The 18,535-nt window shown below is 41.1% G+C and overlaps 1 protein-coding gene across 4 annotated transcripts in view; it reads right to left on the minus strand.

The window, feature by feature from the left end:
- ALDH1A3 (aldehyde dehydrogenase 1 family member A3) overlaps positions 1–18,535 on the minus strand; it is a 44,774-nt gene that overhangs the window by 16,066 nt on the left and 10,173 nt on the right. For all 4 annotated transcript variants that reach the window (XM_087972792.1, XM_087972794.1, XM_026673068.2 and 1 more), the window contains exons 3-5: positions 10,812–10,952; positions 8,707–8,836; positions 5,148–5,209 (exon numbers count right to left, since the gene is read on the minus strand). In XM_087972792.1, coding sequence (XP_087828918.1) covers positions 5,148–5,209; positions 8,707–8,836; positions 10,812–10,952 — 333 coding nt within the window. The remainder of the gene's footprint in view (positions 1–5,147; positions 5,210–8,706; positions 8,837–10,811; positions 10,953–18,535) is intronic.

The following is an 18,535-nucleotide window of genomic DNA, read 5'->3' on the forward strand; positions in this document are numbered from 1 at the left end:
CCTTTAAAGAACAGGAGCTACATGTTATAACAGGAGCGCATCCTTTTCATCATGGTGCGATGCTTTATCCCATCTCTAAGTGTCACTGTGGGGCTGAGTACACCGATTTTTAGCTATAACTGGAGGAGAAACAACTAGCGGCTGCTAAATTTCGGCTCGTAGATCCCTTTTAAAAAGTTCCCTTTTAAAAAGATTTTTTTGAAAACAGGGAAGAGTTACCGTTGAAAGCTATGTCAAGAATAAGCAGACATAAAGGTGACTTCCTGGACAAAGCCATATGCTTTTCTCAATAGCATTATAAAAAATTCTGTAATTACCTTATTTATTTTATTTTTTTCAAAGTTGGTCTCCCACTCAAGTACTAACCAGATCCAATCCGGCTTTCTTTTTTTAAAACCAGCTAAAGTCAGCTATGTGCTGGCACGTGTACACAGGAAGAAAACTATGAGAAGCCAAAAAAAAGGTCTAAAATAAAATCAGTCCCGCATGTGTTCGCCAAGTCATTTCAAAAGGCAGTGATTGAATTGCGCTCTGCTTAAACGCAATCAATCCAGAGACGTTTGTGTGGATTTGTGCACATGACTTGCAACACCACATTTCCCCAGTAACCACTCCAATCGTGCCTAGAGAAACAGCTGACTGCCCCTTTTCTAGGAGACAGAGAAACAGCATCGTTTTTCTGATGATGGGACAAATTCGGAATTCCCTCCCACTGGAGATATGGCTGTCTCCAACATCATCTACCTCCTAGAAAATGTCAAAGATAGAGTTTGGGGCTCTAATGCTGTGTGTTGTCTCTAGGTTTTAATTGCCTTATGTATCCCTACCATTATTCTATTAGCTTATTCTGCAAGTCATCAAGAATCCCATGATTTCAGCATACTTTTAATTAATACATTAATAAAATAAATATGTTGACCATCCAAGAGAGGTGAAGATGAAATTCAAGCTGACAATTTAAAAAACACTCACAAAGGGTTGACCTTTTCTGTTGGGCGGGTGGGTGGGTGATGACCCAGGGCGTGGCACAAAGGCAACACAGTCAGATAATCAACAAGAGTCCCTTTATTAGCTCTAACTTTGCCCCCAATGTCCAGATTACCTTCTGGCTGGAGAAAAACTCTCCCAGGAACAGCCTTTAACTGCAGGGAATCAAGTCCAAAACTTGGTCAACAAAAACTGTAACTTTAAGTCCAGTCAAGCCAAACTGAGGTAATTAGTTTGGCAGGGCAGGAGGAAGAATTCCAGATGTGAAGGCACGGCAAAACTCACACGGTTGGGAAGACACCAGGAACACAGATAAGCAACGACAACACAGGATAAAGTCACGTTTGCTTCCAGCTGCTGCCGCAGCCAGCATTCAGTTCTTATGAACTTTCATTCCCAGGTGTGGCTAATGAAGAGAATCAGGGCCTTTTCCTCCCCCGTAAGCCATGCAACCCACGTTGCTCCCTTCTCTGTTCCTCCCTGCTTGCCCTAGGATGAAGTGGGGGGGGCTGGGTCTTCCTCTGAATTCCCTCTCCCTTGTTCTATCTCTTCCCTGCTCTGCCCAGCCAGACTTTGCCCTTCCCCAGACTCCACCACAGCCAACGGAGCCACACTCCCACTCCCTGTCAACTGTTCGTCTTCCTCCTTGGATTCAGACTCTGACAGGGGCATGACACACTCTTTGATAAAAGTTTACACTACAGCTGTTCCTCGACTTACAGCAGTTCTTTCAGTGACTGCTCCAAGTTACATAGGCACTGAAAAAAAGAGACTTAGGACCATTTTTCACATTTACAACTTTTGTAGCATCCCCATGGCCAGGTGATCAATATTTAGATGCTTGGCAACTGGTTCACATGGTTGCTGTGCTTTTGCAATCTTTTGACAAGCAAAATGAATGGGGAAGCCAGACTCATTTAACAACCATGGCAAGGAAGATAATAAAATGGGACAAAATCCACTTAACAACTGTCTCACTTAGCAACAGAAATTTCAGGCTCAATTGTGGGAGTAAGGACTACTTGTATTTGCTTGTTGGGAAGATCCACCCCAAGTATTCCCTGTAGAACAAGGACATGTACCCCTCTGAGTAAAATATGTACAAGGTGAATGATGTTGGAAACTGTGTGTCTTTGTGTAGGCATGTGTACACATGTGCCCATGTGTAATTTTGAGTCAGTCAGTCCTTCTTCCTAGGACTGAGAGAGAGTGACTGGCCCAAGGTCAGCCAGCTGACTTCATACCTAAGGCAAGACTAGAACTCACACTTTCATGGTTTGAGTGCAGCGCTTTAGATTGTTGCCTTAATCATCATAACAAACTAGCTCTCTGCAACTCGTAAGCACAGCAACTTCTCTATGGAGGTTCTCAGTCATCCAGGCCATGGTTGTCCCAAAGGTGCTTTTTCAAGAGGCAACTCTATTTTTTTCTTTGAAGATGTTTCCCTTCTCATCTAAGAAGATGCTGTGGAGCCAAAGAAGTTTCTAGGATGAGAAGCGAAACGTCTTCAAAGAAAAACCAGTTGCCTCTTGACAAAGCACCTTTGGGACACACAGCCACTCTAATTCTAAATCTAATTAAGAAAGTTCTCAACTAGAAACCAGAGGGGGGTCCCAGCATTCCTGTTAAGACGTAGCAAACTGTTCTGAATGTACTGGATTGTCTGTAACATCTTCTAAACTTCTCCTATCGGTGGAATCTTTTTTTTTGCCTAGATAAAATGGGCTTTGTTTTTATTTTCCTGGAGAGATCAGATACCGTATCTCGTCAGAGTTTTATGCGATGCTGGCTAAATCCCAGCAGTGGTAAGGAAATACCCCAGAGTGGTATTTTATTCTGACAGCTGTGTAAACATTCTCAGCCTAGTTACAAATCATTTTCTGCCAACGAAAATACCTGCTGTAGATTAAGGAGAGGTAATTGCTAGCGGCAATCTTCCCCTGCAGGGCAATCAACAGAATGGGCCATGATACGCTGGGATTAACCATTATGTAAAATAAACTACAGACGAGCACCACAACCAACCCAACATTCCTGCTGTGGCATAATTAACTGGGAGTTTTCATCAAGGCAAAGGGAAAACCAAGGCCCTCTGGACCTAGGACATATTTTGTATAATTTCCATCAGATCTGGATGCAGGAACTTTCCCCCACAAAGGAAGAGAAGTCCAACTAGGACATGTCTATTGCAACACCAAAACATGGGCAGTTTGTGCTGGTGGGGTCTAGTTAAATTACTCTAAATACAGGCTGGGTGAAATGCGACGTCGCTTGTTTTTTCTCTTAGCATGGTGGCTGAACCTAGATCCTGGGATTTGTAAACTAGGGTGGATAGCGTGTGTAGAAAGTTATCAGCCACCCCGCTACTAGAAGAATGAAATATTTTAGGAAATATTAAAAAGGCCAGAATATTGTATTTCCCTGAATGAGAAATTGAGAAACATGCTCTTGGAGACAGAAACTCAGCCCCAGCTGCCTGCCCCCAGTAGAGATTTTGGTGCCAGCTTATCTACAAGACAAAAGAGCTTCAGCTCCAGGATGATGGGATTGTCCTTCAGGGCAAAGCCATTCAGCCACAATAGGAATTGCCCTTCATAGCCTCGCCCAGCAAGGTCCAACCAACCTTAATTCAGACAACCTCAGCTGTGACCCCCCCGCATAGCTCCCTGGGAGTCTGACAGCCAATAGAAAACATGCCCTTGCCATAGGAACAGGAAGCTCACGTTCAAAGCCCAAGAGAGGGCATAAATAACACTCACTCTCCACTCCATGTGATCAGCTACCCAAGACCCCAAACCCACATAGTCCTGTTCACCAATAAACCCTCTCTCCAATCAGCCTCCATATTTCCAGTGTCTTTCTCCCCACTTGGAACTGAACCCAGATGGACATTTCTTCCAACACGTGCATGGACAATTCACCGCTAAAATATTCTCTTCCAATGGAGTTTTCGCAACCCCAGGATCAGACCTTCTAAAGCTGGCTTGAAGGTGATGCCTTCAACCTTCAGAAGCCTGAACGTGGCTTGAAACCAGAAATCACTAAAGCAGAATAAAGCAAGCGATGGCCTTTTCACGTTGCTGCATAACCACGGAGAGCAATTTTGGATTCCCTCCTGCCTTCCGATAGCAATCCTGCTCTACAGTTAGCCCTCGATTTGCAACTGCCATTGGGACTGAAATTTAGGTCATAAATCATGATCATGGTTAGTCGAGGCACTCATGTGACTGGACCAGAAGTGGTATTCAGCAGGTTTTGACCAGTTCTGGAGAACCAGTAGCGGAAATTTTGAGTAGTTTGGAGAACCGGCAAATGCCACCTCTGACTGGCCCTGCTCCCATCTATTCTCTGCCTCCCGAGTCCCAGCTGATTGGCTGGCTCTTTTTTTGTTGCCCTGCACAGGAGAACAGAGCTGGAAAGCAGGTTAGTGGGGTGGGGAGGGAATGGAGACTTTGCAATATCCTTCCCCTGTCACGCCCACCATGGCCACGCCATGCCCACCCGGCCACACCCACAGAACCTATAGTAAAAAAAATTGAATCCCACCACTGGACTGGACCCAATTTTGGGGGCCATTTTTATAGCGGTAATTTAGCAAATCACGTGTTCATAAGCTGAATCCATTCTCACAAAGGGGCGTTTTTCCCGCCAAAACTGGTGAAACACATCAGAAAGCATTTTTTAAAAAAAAATCCCAATCATGGTCACATGACCATGGGACCTTGCAACCGGACTTAAATGTGAGCTGGTTGCCAAGCACCCAAATGCAGTCATGTGACAATGGTTTGTGTGCAGTGAGACATTTTAGGATGGCCTGGTGATATTTTACAAGCCGTAAAGTCCCATTGTAGCTCCAAATGTCCTATTAATATTTGGGCAGTCACTGGGTAACATTTGGCACAGGAATAGCTCAATCTTAGAGAGACCAAATTCTTGGGGTAAACCAGGCATTGTAGAAGTAGTCTTGAAGTCTCTCTGAAATCATGCTCAACTCTTGGTGAGTTCATGGACACCTCTGATTTCTAATTACTCTAGAATCCTTTTCTTGACCTTAATTATCGAAGGAAAGAAGGGGATTTTAGAGACCATCCAGATAATATTTTTTTTCTCTCCATCCTTAGCACCCACACAGAAACTAGAATCCAAAATTTCTTACTCACTGGTGTTATGGCTCCGCAGACTCCCACTGGCTCATGCCTGGTGAAACAGACATAGTTTTCATCTGCAAAAGGTTTGAGAACATGATATGTTATCAAGCAAGGATGATTTTGATATGAATCATCCTAGGGGATGGAGACAAACAGGGTGGCTGGAAAACTTGTTCTGAAGGCTCAGCAGAAACAAACATTAGTGTTTGCCAACTATAACTGACTTGCCTATTTAGAATACGTTCTCACGCAGTAACAAGAGATGGCAAAACCTTTTAAAAGAGAGAGAGGGGAAACTCCAAACAGAAGTTATCAAAATTTAAGAACCATGTAGCTTGGATATTTTGCCTCTGACTTTCCACACATACTTTTCCTGGCAAACTCTTTAGTCATATAGGAACTGTGGAAGAAATAAACATTTATTTTAAACTGTTTAAGAATCAGTGACTGATTCTTTCTCACTTCAATGAGAGCAGCCAGAATTGTGTTTGGACAACAATGGAAAAATGAGGAGATTCCTATAGATGAATTTGTAATTAAAAAAATTAGAATGTGCAGAAATGGATATTGTGGGTTCTTGTAAGAGTTCTAATGGGGACATGGCTGGCAGGAAGGAGCAAATAAGTCTCCAAGAATATTTTTAACATGGGATTTGTTTTGTCAATAGCTAATAAGTAGAAACAGAAGTTAGAAACCTAAAAGTATAAAGGAAGGATCAATTACAATGAAGATTTACTAAAATGGATAAGTAAACATTACTATTATCATGTGATCATTACTGATGTTAAGAATATTATTTTTACTATTTCCAACACTACTGTATATCTCAAACTCAATCGTACTCCGACAGCACACTGTTTATATAGATATTGAATTTTTATGTTTTACACTAAAAAAAAATAAAAAATGTATACAAAAAATGGTAAAAGAAATAAATTGTAACTTAGGTTTAGCAAATAATCATTAGGTACACTTCTTTTCATTAAAATAAATGAAGACTGAAATACATAATTTCAATAAAAACAATTCACCCTCAGTTGAATCACAAAATGATATTATATATTAATGAATGTGTATGTTCTATTCTATTCTATTTTCTATTCTATTCTATTTTCTATTCTATTCTATTTTCTATTCTATTCTATTCTATTCTATTCTATTCTATTCTATTCTATTCTATTCTTTGCATGGAGAATTCTCTATTCTCTATTCTATTCTATTCTTTGCATGGAGAATTCTATTCTGTTCTGTTCTGTTCTGTTCTGCTCTGCTCTGCTCTGCTCTGCTCTGCTCTGCTCTATTCTATTCCTTGCATGAATTCTATTCTATTCTATTCTATTCTATTCTATTCTATTCTATTCTATTCTATTCTATTCTATTCTATTCTATTCTATTCTATTCTACTCTACTCTACTCTACTCTACTCTACTCTACTCTACTCCAACCAAACACACCTTTTTTTTAGAATAGTGCTGCAGCTGCAGATCGTAGCATTCAATTATGGGGAAAGTTACAGCTGCTCTAAGGAGTTGTTGGTAGACACTGGGGTGGGGGGAGAGCAGCTTGTACATTCAGAAGCATCGGGCTGCATCGTCCTGAGGTCTGATCCAGCCACTTTTATTATATTCTGAAAATATCTTCACTTAGGAAAGGCACTCTCGAGAGCTTTCTGTTCAGGCTTCCCCTTGAAAATCACTACCTCTAATCTCCTAAATGCTGCTGCTTCCTTTTTTAATTAATTAGTTATTCATACTTTTATTTGTACAACCCACTTATGTTCCTGCTTCCTATTCCCCCACTCTCCAAACCCCGCCCCCCAAATCTACAATGTGGATTGGGCTGAGAATGAAGGAGTGGCCACAAAGTCAGTCAGTCACCCCATTTGACTTCATGCTAAAGAGAAGATTAGTCATCATGGCTTCCGGTTCTAGTCCAGCACTTTAAACATTAAGCTCAACTGGGCTCTCAGCTTTCAACTGACATCCTTACTTCAGGTCAAATAGCAGCTCTAGGTAGTTCTCAACCTATAACCATAGTTGAGAGCCCCACATTTCCACTGCTAAACAAAAGACTGTCATGAAGTGAATTTTCCCTGTTTATGAATTTGCCTTGCCACAGTTGTTGCTGTGAATCCCTGCAGTTGTTGTGTTAGTAACACGGTTGTTTAGTGAATCCAGCTTCCACCCATTGACTTTGCTGGTCAGAAGGTTGCAAAAAGGGCACCCGTGACCCCGGGATACCACAACCGTCATAAATATGAGTCAGTTGCCAAGACCACAAATTTTGATCACATGACCCTGGGGATGCTGCAATGGTCATAAGGGGGCCAGACGGTCGTAAATAACTTATTTCAGTGCTGTTGTAACTTTGAACCAGAGGTGGTATTCAGCCAGTTCTGAACCAGTAGTGGAAATTTTGAGTAGTTTGGAGAACCGGCAAGTACCACATCCAACTGGTCCCGCCCCATCTATTCTCTGCCTCTCATTGAGTCCCAGCTGATTGGCTAGGTCTTCTCTGGTTGCCTGCACAGGAGAACGGAGCTGGAAAGCAGGTTAGTGGGGTGGGGAGGTAATGGGGATTTTGCAGTAACCTTCCCCTGCCACACCTGCCAAGCCACGTCTGCCAAGCCAAGCCATGCCCACAGAACTGGTAGTAAAAAAAAATTGAATCCCACCACTGGGCTGATCTTCATCAGAAATAAGTTTGGATTGGGTTGTTTTCTTTAATTTCCCAAAAGCAAAGGAGCTACTTTAAGCATGAATATTACTGCATTTTGACTCTTTGCCAACAGAGTTTACAAAGAGCCATCATCCTGCTTGCAACCAAAAAAAGGTTTAACCTATAGCAGGGTTTCTATAAATTAGACCACAAAGCAAGAACTGGAGAAGGAAAGTGCATATGAACTCAGATATATTCCTGGTAGCCAAACTGTAATTAATTATAGCATCTAAATTACCTGCTGGTGACCTTCTACTGCTGCACCAGAAACTATTTTAACTTACTGCACCTGTGTATGGTTTGCCAATTGCACAGTGGCAGATAGGACAGTGCTCCAGAGGGTGAACGTTAAGCCCAGAGGATCATGGGTTGCCCTCTCCCCTCTCTGGAAGAGCTTTATAGCTCCCGCTGCCTTAAGAAAGTTCAAAACATTCTTAAAGATCCATCTCATCCTGGACACCCTTTTTTTGAACTATCACCATCTGGCAGGCGGTACAGGACAATAAAAGCAAGGATAAATAGGCTGAAAAACAGCTTCTATCCCATGGCAGTAACTAAACTGAATTGTACTGTATAGCGTAATATTAATGCAATATCAGGGATTTTCAATTCAAGTGTATAGAATGTGAAGGATGTATGTTTGTGTTTTACTTTTTATAAGTTTTTCTTGTGTATGATGTACACTGAAGATGGCATTTAATTTCGTTGTACAAGGTGCAATGACAATAAAGTACTACTACTACTACTACTATTAGGCTTTCGTAACTTCTCTCCAGTTTATAGATTCAGGTTAATTTTACTTAAAAAACGTAAGATAAGAAACTCAGCAGAGGAGATATCAAGGGCAACTTACCCACAGGAATATTCTTGCCTTGGATTTTATCTGCCCATCCTGCATAGTATCTCAGGGTTTTTATGCAACCTTCAAGGTCAACAAAGAAAGCTTGGAGGAACGGTTTCCCAGTGTCCAAAGTTTCCAGGGTCTGAAAGCAAAAAAGAAACAAGAACATTTTATTTGAAGTTTACACTTTGAGCCAATCTCTACTGGGAACATATTTTCCCAACCAAATCTTTTGTGGAAACAATGGGATGGCAAGAATCAGTTGGTCAATCAAGTAGGTTGGAGGGACCCTATCTGCAAATCCTTTTCTGTCCCCACAAAGTCTTCCTGGAGGGACATTTCAATCCCAGTTGTATTGGCTTTGCTCAAGAGTCCTGAATGGGAAAACTTGAAGATTACAGTTGCTTGAGGTGCTGGAGGTTCCCTCTTCTTGAAAGTCTCAAGTGATGAAGCTCCCACAACTTCTGAGGGCAACTTCTGTTCCATTGGTTGATTGCTCTCACTGTCAGAAAGTTTCTCCTTATTTCCATGTTAAATCTCTCCTTGTTCAGTTTCCATCCATTGTTCCTTGTCTGGCCTACAGATGCTTTAGAAAATAGCTTGACCCCCTCCTCTCTGTGGCAGCCCCTCAAATATTGAAACATAGCTATCATGTCTCCCCGGTCCTTCTCTTCACTAGACTAGCCATACCCAATTCCAGCAACCATTCTTCATATGTTTTAGTCTCCAGTCCCCTCATCTTCCTGATTACTCTTCTTTGTACTTTTTCTAGAGTCTCAACAACTTTTTAATAGTATTGTGACCAAAACTGGATGCAGCATTCTAGGTGTGATCTTACTAAGGCTTTATAGAGTGGTATTAGTATCTCACTTGATCTTGATTGTATCCCTCTATTAGCTTTTTTGGCTGCTGCTGCAAACTGCTGGCTCATATTTAGCTGGTTGTCCACTAAGACTCCAAGATCCCTCTCACAATTACAGCTATTCAGCTTGGTTTCACCCAGGCTATATGTGTACTTTTGGTTTTTCTTGCCTAAGTGTAGGACTTTACTTTCCTCTACTTTGAATTTCATTTTATTAGATATGGCCCAGTGTTCTAGTCTATCAAGATCCATCTGGATCTTGAGCCTTCCCCATGCATGCTTTCTATTACTAATAGAAGAAAATATATTGTATGTAGTTGAGGGTCGAACTATGGGAATCCTTTATGCTCTCTGAGTTTGGCTATTTGCTGGCAGACATTTTATAGAAATAAAGCCATATTTACTCACCATTCAAATGAGACAGCAAAAAAACTAAGAAGGAAACAAAAAAGACCAAAGCACATCCCATGCAACAGCCAACACTCAGATAAGCAGGGATTAACACCAGACAAATAATCCAGCAGAAAACAAAACAAAACAAAAAGGAGGAACTATAAAGTTATAGTTAAGGAACTATAAAGAAGAAAACCACAGTCCCACCAGATTGGCAAGTTAAACTACTATATATAAACAGAGAGTAAAGCCCACACTCATGAGTATTAGTGAGATCATGAAGTTGGGTAATGAAACATCTGCAAACAACCAAGCTAGAGAGAACCAAGGACTGCACATGTTTCCTGTTAATTTGCTTCCTGCATATTGTTCTGAAAAACTGAAGATGAAAGTCATCCAGGTCATGGTTGTCCAAAGGTGCTTTTCCAAGACGCAACTGGACTTTCTGGTTTTCCTTTGAAGACACTTTGCTTCTCATCCAAGAAGCTTCTTCAGCACTGACTGATGACCCCACCATCCAGTCAGAGCTGAAGAAGCTTCTTGGAGGAGAAGCAAAACGTCTTCAAAGGAAAACCAGAAAGTCCAGTTGGCTCTTGAAAAAGCACTTTTGGGACTGAAGTTGACATTTATGGCAATAACAAGGACCTTCACCATCCTGCTTATTACTAAATTTTGTTCTCTTGCCTATACGATGGAAGCAAAGAAGTGTAATCTTCCAACCTCCTTTTAATTTCCTGCCCTTTCTAAACACCACCAAAGATTGATAGGTCAATAATGGAGCAAGAAGCTCAGGGTTAAATGGGATACCCCAACCCTTCCTGGTTGATTCTTCACACCCTGATGGTGCACCAGCTTCACTTACTGCCAACACCTCCCTATCTCGTTCAATCAGGTCTGCCAGTTTATTGAGAAGTCTTCCCCGGCTGGCTGCATCCATTTGTCTCCAGACAGATCCACTTTGGAAAGCTGTTTTTGCCGCTTCTACCGCTTTATCAATATCAGGCTACAGGTAAAGGTAAGAAAGAAGAGAGGAAAACATCATTAATACCACTGAAATATAAATGGGTACAACTATTCCTGGAGGGAGAAACCCTGAATATATAAGAGGAAAGGTCAAGTATGCTAAACAGTCAACCATCACAAGAATTATCATATTTCTATTCTTTCTTTGGGAACAGAGGAATGGTTTCTGGTGTCAATGGTACAACAGAGTAACATTCACAAATAAGTACTTGTTGAAAAGAAAGCCCAGGCAATCAGTAGAATTTTGATTAGATCATCATTTGCAGCTCTCCCAGTTGGCTTTCAATGATCAAATAGGGGAGTTTGGATTTGGTTAGCAACCAAATGATTTGCTTAATAACTGTATTTAAAAGGTTGTAAAAATCAGGCAGAACTCACGTAACACTGGCCTTGCTTGGCAGCATAAATTCTTCTCCCAACTGAGTTCATAAGTCAAGGACCACTTGTAAAGCCACAATGCTACTTTGGGTTTAGAGCTTTCTGCAAATCAGCCCAATGAGGCTCAGGGTTAGATCTTACCTTAGCTCTACAATCTGTTAACTATGGTTTTAAAATGCTTAGAATCTGGCAATGATGCACATTTTGAATAGGAATACCAAAGAAAGATAATAGGAATAGGAAAGATAATAGGAATAGGAAAGATTAGAATAGAATAGAATAGAATAGAATAGAATAGAATAGAATAGAATAGAATCAGAGTTGGAAGGGACCTTGGAGGTCTTCTAGTCCAACCCCCTGCTTAGGCAGGAAACCCTATACCATTTCAGACAAATGGTTCTCCAATCTCTTCTTAAAAACTCCCAGTGTTGGAGCACCCACAACTTCTGGAGACAAGTCGTTCCACTGATTAATTGTTCTAACTGTCTGGAAATTTCTTTTTAGTGCTAGGCTGCTTCTCTCCTTGATTAGATTGTTAGATTGAACTTCAGCTTTGTAGATTCAACCCCCAAGCCCAATGAACACTATGATGCAATACTAGATTTTCTCAAAACTGATAGATTCCAGCTACACTGGAGCACCCTTTCAGTCTAGCCAGGCTCTGGTATAGCAATAGCAATAGATTTATATACTGCTTCACGGTGCTTTAGGGCCCCCTCTAAGTGGTTTACAGAGTCAGTATATTGTCCCCAACAATCTGGGCCCTCATTTTACTGACCTGGGAAAGGTGGAAGGTTGAGTCAACGTTGAGCTGGTCAGGATCGAACTGCTGGCAGCTGGCAGTCAGCAGAAGTAGCCTGCAGTACTGCAATATAACCAGTGCACCACCACGGCTTTTACTATATTATATTTTACTTTACCATATGACTATATTAGGACAGGGGCATGAATTCAGCTTACACAATTCTCTGAAAACCTCCTCCATGTGATCAGAGATACGCACATTTATTTACGCAAGTGGAAATACTTGGCTGAAGCTTTTCCAATGGAAAGGTCAATCCAGGCTCTCATAAACTCTTTCGGTTACAAGAATATTGAGAACAAGGAAATTGAATGGGCAAGGCTGAAATTCCAATCTGAATCCACCCAATGCTTAATCAGTGTTGCGTTACAGAGATTTTGTAATACAAAGGCATAAAGTGCAGCTAAAATTTAAGGTCAGGAAGAAAGAAGAATTAAATCCATTACAACTGTTATCCATCACAAGGCAAAGAATGATGTTCAAGATAAGGATGTTCAGAAAATGTTTTCAAATAAACCCATGCTCCAATCTGGACAATCTAGGACTATCCAACCCATTTGTAATTCCAGCACACCAGTCACAACTTAGCATCTCATCCATGCAGAGTAAATCATTCTGAATGTGATATAGTTATATAAAATCCCACCATAGTTAGTTCAGATTTTGATTCAGGAATAGTGGGATTTTAGCCAAGACATACAGATTTCTTTTGCTATGTGGATTGTATTCTAATATACTTTCTTTGCATAATAAATACTAAGGGTCCCATATGAAGCTGTGTTGGATTGGATCATCAGAACTATCTGTAAACCATCAAAACTACCGTGTTTCTCATATAATAAGGCCAGGTCTTATTTTTTTTTGAGCCCCGAAAAAATGGCTAGGCCATCTTTTCGGGGGTGACTTAATTTCCCCCCCCCCCTTGCATCTTCGGGCAGGTGGGCGGCGATGGCTTGGATGTTGACCTTGGCGTTGGTGGGGCACTTCATATTGGGGTCAACGCAGGCAGCAACATATCCCGGTATGCAACAAAAGTACTTCCTAACGGCAAGCCGCCCCACCATTCCCCACCATTTTGCATGTTTTAATATAGGCCTTAATTTGGGGGGAGGGGCTTGATTTCATTTCGTGCCTATAAAACATGCTGGGACTTCCTATTGGGGGAGGCCGTATTGTTGGAGAAACAGGGTAGCTATATAATAGTTTTGGACCAATGCCCAATATTTAATCAGGCAGGATGTCCAGTTGGAATAGCCCATCCCTTTATCTTGGGGATGACATGAAATGTTTTCCCTTCCCTTATCCTCTATATATGGCATAAAATGAAAATGTTATTACAGACCCGGAGTCATTGATTGCTTTGTTCTGCTTGAACTTTTTGAGAGCTTGGGCAAGATGACTTTAAAACCAGCCAGCTGTGCCTTATTCAATAAAACATGGGTGAGGCATAATGAATGTAATCTTATTAAGTAAATGCATACAAAAATGCTCAAGCAGCAGACAGCCAAGAGAGGGAACGCTAAGTTGGCAGTCTTGTTTTAGCTTTCTCTGCTATGGTCCTTCAAGTCAATCTTGACCTCCAGCAATATTTCAGAAGTAAGTTGACCATTAGCATTTTCCAGGATGTTTTCTGACATCCCAGATTACAGCTAAGAGAGTGTGACTGCCCTAAAATTACCCAGCCGGCTTTTGTGTCTAATGAAGAACTAGAACTCAGGGCTAAAAAGAGTCATGGTGGTGCAGTGGTTAGAATGCAGTATTGCAGGCTAATTCTGCCTACTGCGAGCAGTTCGATTCTCACCAACTCAAGGTTGAGTTCAGCCTTCCATCTTTCTAAGGTCGGTAAAATGAGGACCCATATTGTTGGAAGCAATATGCTGATTCTGTAAACCTGTTAAGAGAGGGCTGTAAAGCACTGTGAAGCAATATATAAGTCTAAGTACCAGTGCTATTTTAGTCCAGCAGTTTAAGCGCTACACCAAGCTGACTCTCTTCTTTTTATTGTCCATTGTGAGAGAATTGGGAAAACTAAAGTTAGAGAGAGTTTTCTATAGTTTTCTCAATTCTCCTCCCGAGAACAAGTACTTCTATACTAAGTTATGGCTGAATCTTATATAGCTTCAATTAAATTCAGTTAAAGGTTTGCTTATGGATTGAGATCAGCACACACTAGGATATTCTTCTCCCTTCTGGAATAGAATAGAATAGAATAGAATAGAATAGAATAGAATAGAATAGAATAGAATAGAATAGAATAGAACAGAATAGAATTCCTTATTGGCCAATTGAGTGATTGGACACACAAGGAATTTGTCTTTGGTGCATATGCTCTCTGTGTACATAAGGAAAAAAAAATACATTCATCAAGAATCATAAGATACAACACAGTGATAGTTACTAATAAGGTTACTAATAAGCAATCAAATCATACTAGAAAACAAATAAAATAATATAAATTGTAAAGATACAAGCAACACAGTTATAGTCATAAGTGGGAAGATATAGGTAATAGGAAGGATGAGAAGAAGAATAGTAATACAGTAATTTGACAGTGTTGTGGCAATTAGTTGTTTAGCAGAGTGATGGCATTTGGGGAAAAACTATCCTTGTGCCTAGTTGTTCTGGTGTGCAGTGCCCTATAGCATTGTTTCGAGGGTAGATAATGACCAATGCCACAAATGTCTTCAGTCTGATTTAAGCATGGTATATAAAATCATACAGTGCAATGTCCTACATGTCAATGAATACTTAGCTTCAACCATAACAACACAAGAGCACACAATAGATACAAACTCAAAGTTAACCGCACCAAACTTGATTGCAGGAAATACGACTTCAGCAATAGAGTGGTCAATGTCTGGAATACTCTACCCGACTCTGTAGTTTCTTCCCCAAACCCCAAAACTTTAACCTTAGATTGTCTACTATTGACCTCACCCCTTTTCTAAGAGGTCTGTAGGGGGCATGCATAAGCGCACCAACGTGCCTACCGTCCCTGTCCTATTGTTTCTCTTATTCTTCTTTTATTTTTCTTATATGTACCCATTTCATGTATTCACAACTATGTATACACTTATACTTATTATCTTGTAAACAATTGGCAAATCAAATAAATAAATAAATAAAATAAATAAACTGATGCATATCCCAGCTCTAAAATGTCTGCCCTAAAATTACCCAGATGGGTTTTGTGGAGCCCTGGAGAACTAAAACTCAAGGTTCTCTGCTCAGTCCAGCAGCTTTAACCAGGACAGCCAATTGGCTCTCTAACTGTAGCTTTCCCAATTCTTTCCCATTAGACAATAAAAAGAATAGGTGGCATCACATGAGCTTTTTCTATACCCAGTTATGACTGAATCATATCCTTCAGTGAAATTCAACTAAAGGTTTGCTTATGGATCAAAATCAGCACAACACTAAGATATTCTTCTCCCTTCCTTAATGACTAATGCCACAAACAATGTATACTCCAACCCTCTTTTCTAATGGTTTTTTGGTGTTTTCTTTTTTGCCACAGTTGTATGTTCCAGTCTAATGGTACTGCACTTCTTATGGGTAGGGACATTTTAAAGTTATAAAACCAGTTTTGTGACATTTCCCTCCCACACTGCTGAGACGAGAGATCTTCGTGCAGGAAACTCACCTTTCTCCTCTATTTCCTTTGACGGCAAGAGAAGCTGGCCAACCTTTGAATCTATTTTAAAACTTTGGGTAACATTTAATTTTTTTTTTAAAGCCCTGCATGGCCCCAATGGCAATTTACAACTTTCACGAAAGGAAGCAGAAATAATAAAATAATTGTGCTTTTTGCAATATACCAGCTCTGAATGTGTCCGCTATAAAAAGAATCTGGGGATATTTTTGATCCATTGATTCTTTCCCTAATTATAAGAGTCTGCTTTAGTGCAGGATCACTCTGGATTGGGCTGGTCCACATTAACAGATTCTGTGCTGCGCTAATTCAGGCACGTTTCATGGAACTGGTTTTTTCAGCCCAATGCAGTTGCAGAGTAGAATTCACACAATCCAAGATATGGCAAGTAGACTTGATGGCAAATGTAATCCAAGAGAAAGGTTGGGTATGAGTGCAACAAGAATGTTTGTGCATCTAGATGTGTGAAAATTACAGACACAATGGATTGGCAAAAGTGAAAGGATTCTAATCAAGAATTCAGTTCAAGGCAAAAAAACAACCAATCAAGGAAAGAACCAACCTAGAACTAAAGAGCAATTTCCTACCAGAACAATTATTCAGTGGAATGGCTCACCTCCAGAGGTTGTGGGTGCTCCATCACTGGAGGTTTTAAGAAGAGATTGGACAGCACTTTGTCTGAAATAGCAACAGCACTTAGACTTATATACATCTTCACAGTGCTTTTACAGCCCTCTCTAAGAGGTTTACAGAGTCAGAGTATTGTCCACCAATAATCTGCGTCCTCATTTTACCCACCTCGGAAGGACGGAAGACTGAGTCAACCTGGAGTCTGGTGAGATTCGATTTGCCAAATTGCAGGTGGACGGCAGGCAGCAGAATTAGCCTGCAGTACTGCATTCTAACCACTGCACCACCGTGGCTCTGGGTCTCTTGTTTGAGCAGGGAATTGGACTAGAAGTCTTCCAAAGTCCCTTTCAACTCTGTTGTTGTGTTCTATTGCATCTGTTGTGGGTTCTTGTAAGAGTTCTAATGGGGACACGGCTGGCAGGAAGGAGCAACTAAGTCTCCAAGAACTCATCTTACTGGTCAAAATACTTTACAAGTTGGGCAGTGAGGGAGAAAAGCAATTATGTTTGGATATTATATCAGGAGACACTCGGAGCTCTGTCACACACAACCCTTGGGGGCTCAAGATTTGCAGCCAGAGACAAAGAGAGATCATCTGTTTTTACTCTAATGATGGCTTGGGAAGCAGTGGAGCCAGCTAACATAATCACCCGTAGAGGAAAAAGCCACCTCAGAATTGCACAGTTTTAAAATGAGCTCACATCTCTTCAATTACAGGATTATGGCTTTTCATAATTCCATGCCAAACCCTGGACTGGAACGCACAAAGTTAAAGGGACTGAAGATGAAGGAAGAGAGGAGGGCACAGACTTGGATGGGGGAAGAGAAACAACAAATAAGAGTAGCATGCTGTTATTTTTTAATACACCTATAGGTGGCTGAATAACAAGCCATAATGGCCATAAGGTTTGATGTACGTCAGCAAATGCCTTACCTCAGCCATGAGGTTTACAGGGGGAGCTTGATCTTCAACCATTGTTTAGCAACCATTCAAATTTGCAACAGCAGTGTGGTGACTTATGACCAGTCAGAATCAGAATCAAGCTGGAAGAGACCTTGAAGGTCTTCTAGTCCAGCCCTATCCTCAAGCAGGAGATCCTATACCATTTCAGACAAGTGACCATCCAATCCTTCCAGTGCTGAAGCACCCACAATGTCTGGAGGCAAGTTGTTCCACTGGTTAACAGTCCTGTGAGGAAGTTTCTCCTTAATTCTAGGTTGCTTCTCTCCTTGATTAGTTTCCATCCATGGTTTCTTGCCTCGCCTTTTGGTGCTTTGGATAATAAACTGACCCCCTCTTCTTTGTGGCAGCCCCTCAAATCCTGAAAAAGTGCTATCATGCCACCCCTAGTCCTTCTTTTCTCTAGACTGGTCATACCCAAATCCTGCAACCGTTCTTCACGTTTTAGTCTCCAGGCTTTTAATCATCTTTGTTGCTCTTCTTTGCACTTTTTCCAAAGTCTCGACATCTTTTTTGTAACGTGGTGGTCAAAAGTGGATGCAGTATTTCAGGTGTGGTCTTAAATAAGGCTTTATAAAGCGGTACTGATACTTCATGTGATTTTGATTCTATGCCTCTGTTTACACAACCAAGGATTGTATTAGCATTTTTAGCTGCCGTCGCACAAGGCTGGCTCATACTGAAGTGATTGTCCACTAGGACTCCAAGGTCTCAGTTAACTGTTTTTGAGCCAGGTTTTGCCTAATCTGTACTTTATACCTTTGATCCTCGCATTTATGACTATTGCGGCATTCCCATGGTCAGACGATCAGAATCCAGGCCCTTGGCACCTGCTCTCTGGCTCTGGCTTGATTTGACATGCTGGTCATTTGGAAGCACATCTGAAAGCATTTGGTCTCCATCCCACAAAACATGAATTTATCCTTTCAGTTGAACAACAGTAGATCAGGTATAAAGAAACATGTCCCTACCAAATGATTAGAGCAAGGGTCCCCAAACTTGGCAACTCCCAGGGAGTTGAAGTCCACAAGTCTTAACATTGCCAAGTTTGGAGACCTCTGGATTAGAGCAACTAATGAAAAGTCACTTCCCTGTATTTCCGCCCCCACCAAACCATCTCTAACTTTTAGAACTTTTGCT

The sequence above is a fragment of the Notechis scutatus genome, chromosome 11 (genome assembly GCF_049901735.1).
Source record: "Notechis scutatus isolate UNSWTSFEM ecotype Mainland chromosome 11, rNotScu1.2, whole genome shotgun sequence".
Classification (NCBI taxonomy): Eukaryota; Metazoa; Chordata; class Lepidosauria; order Squamata; family Elapidae; genus Notechis; species Notechis scutatus.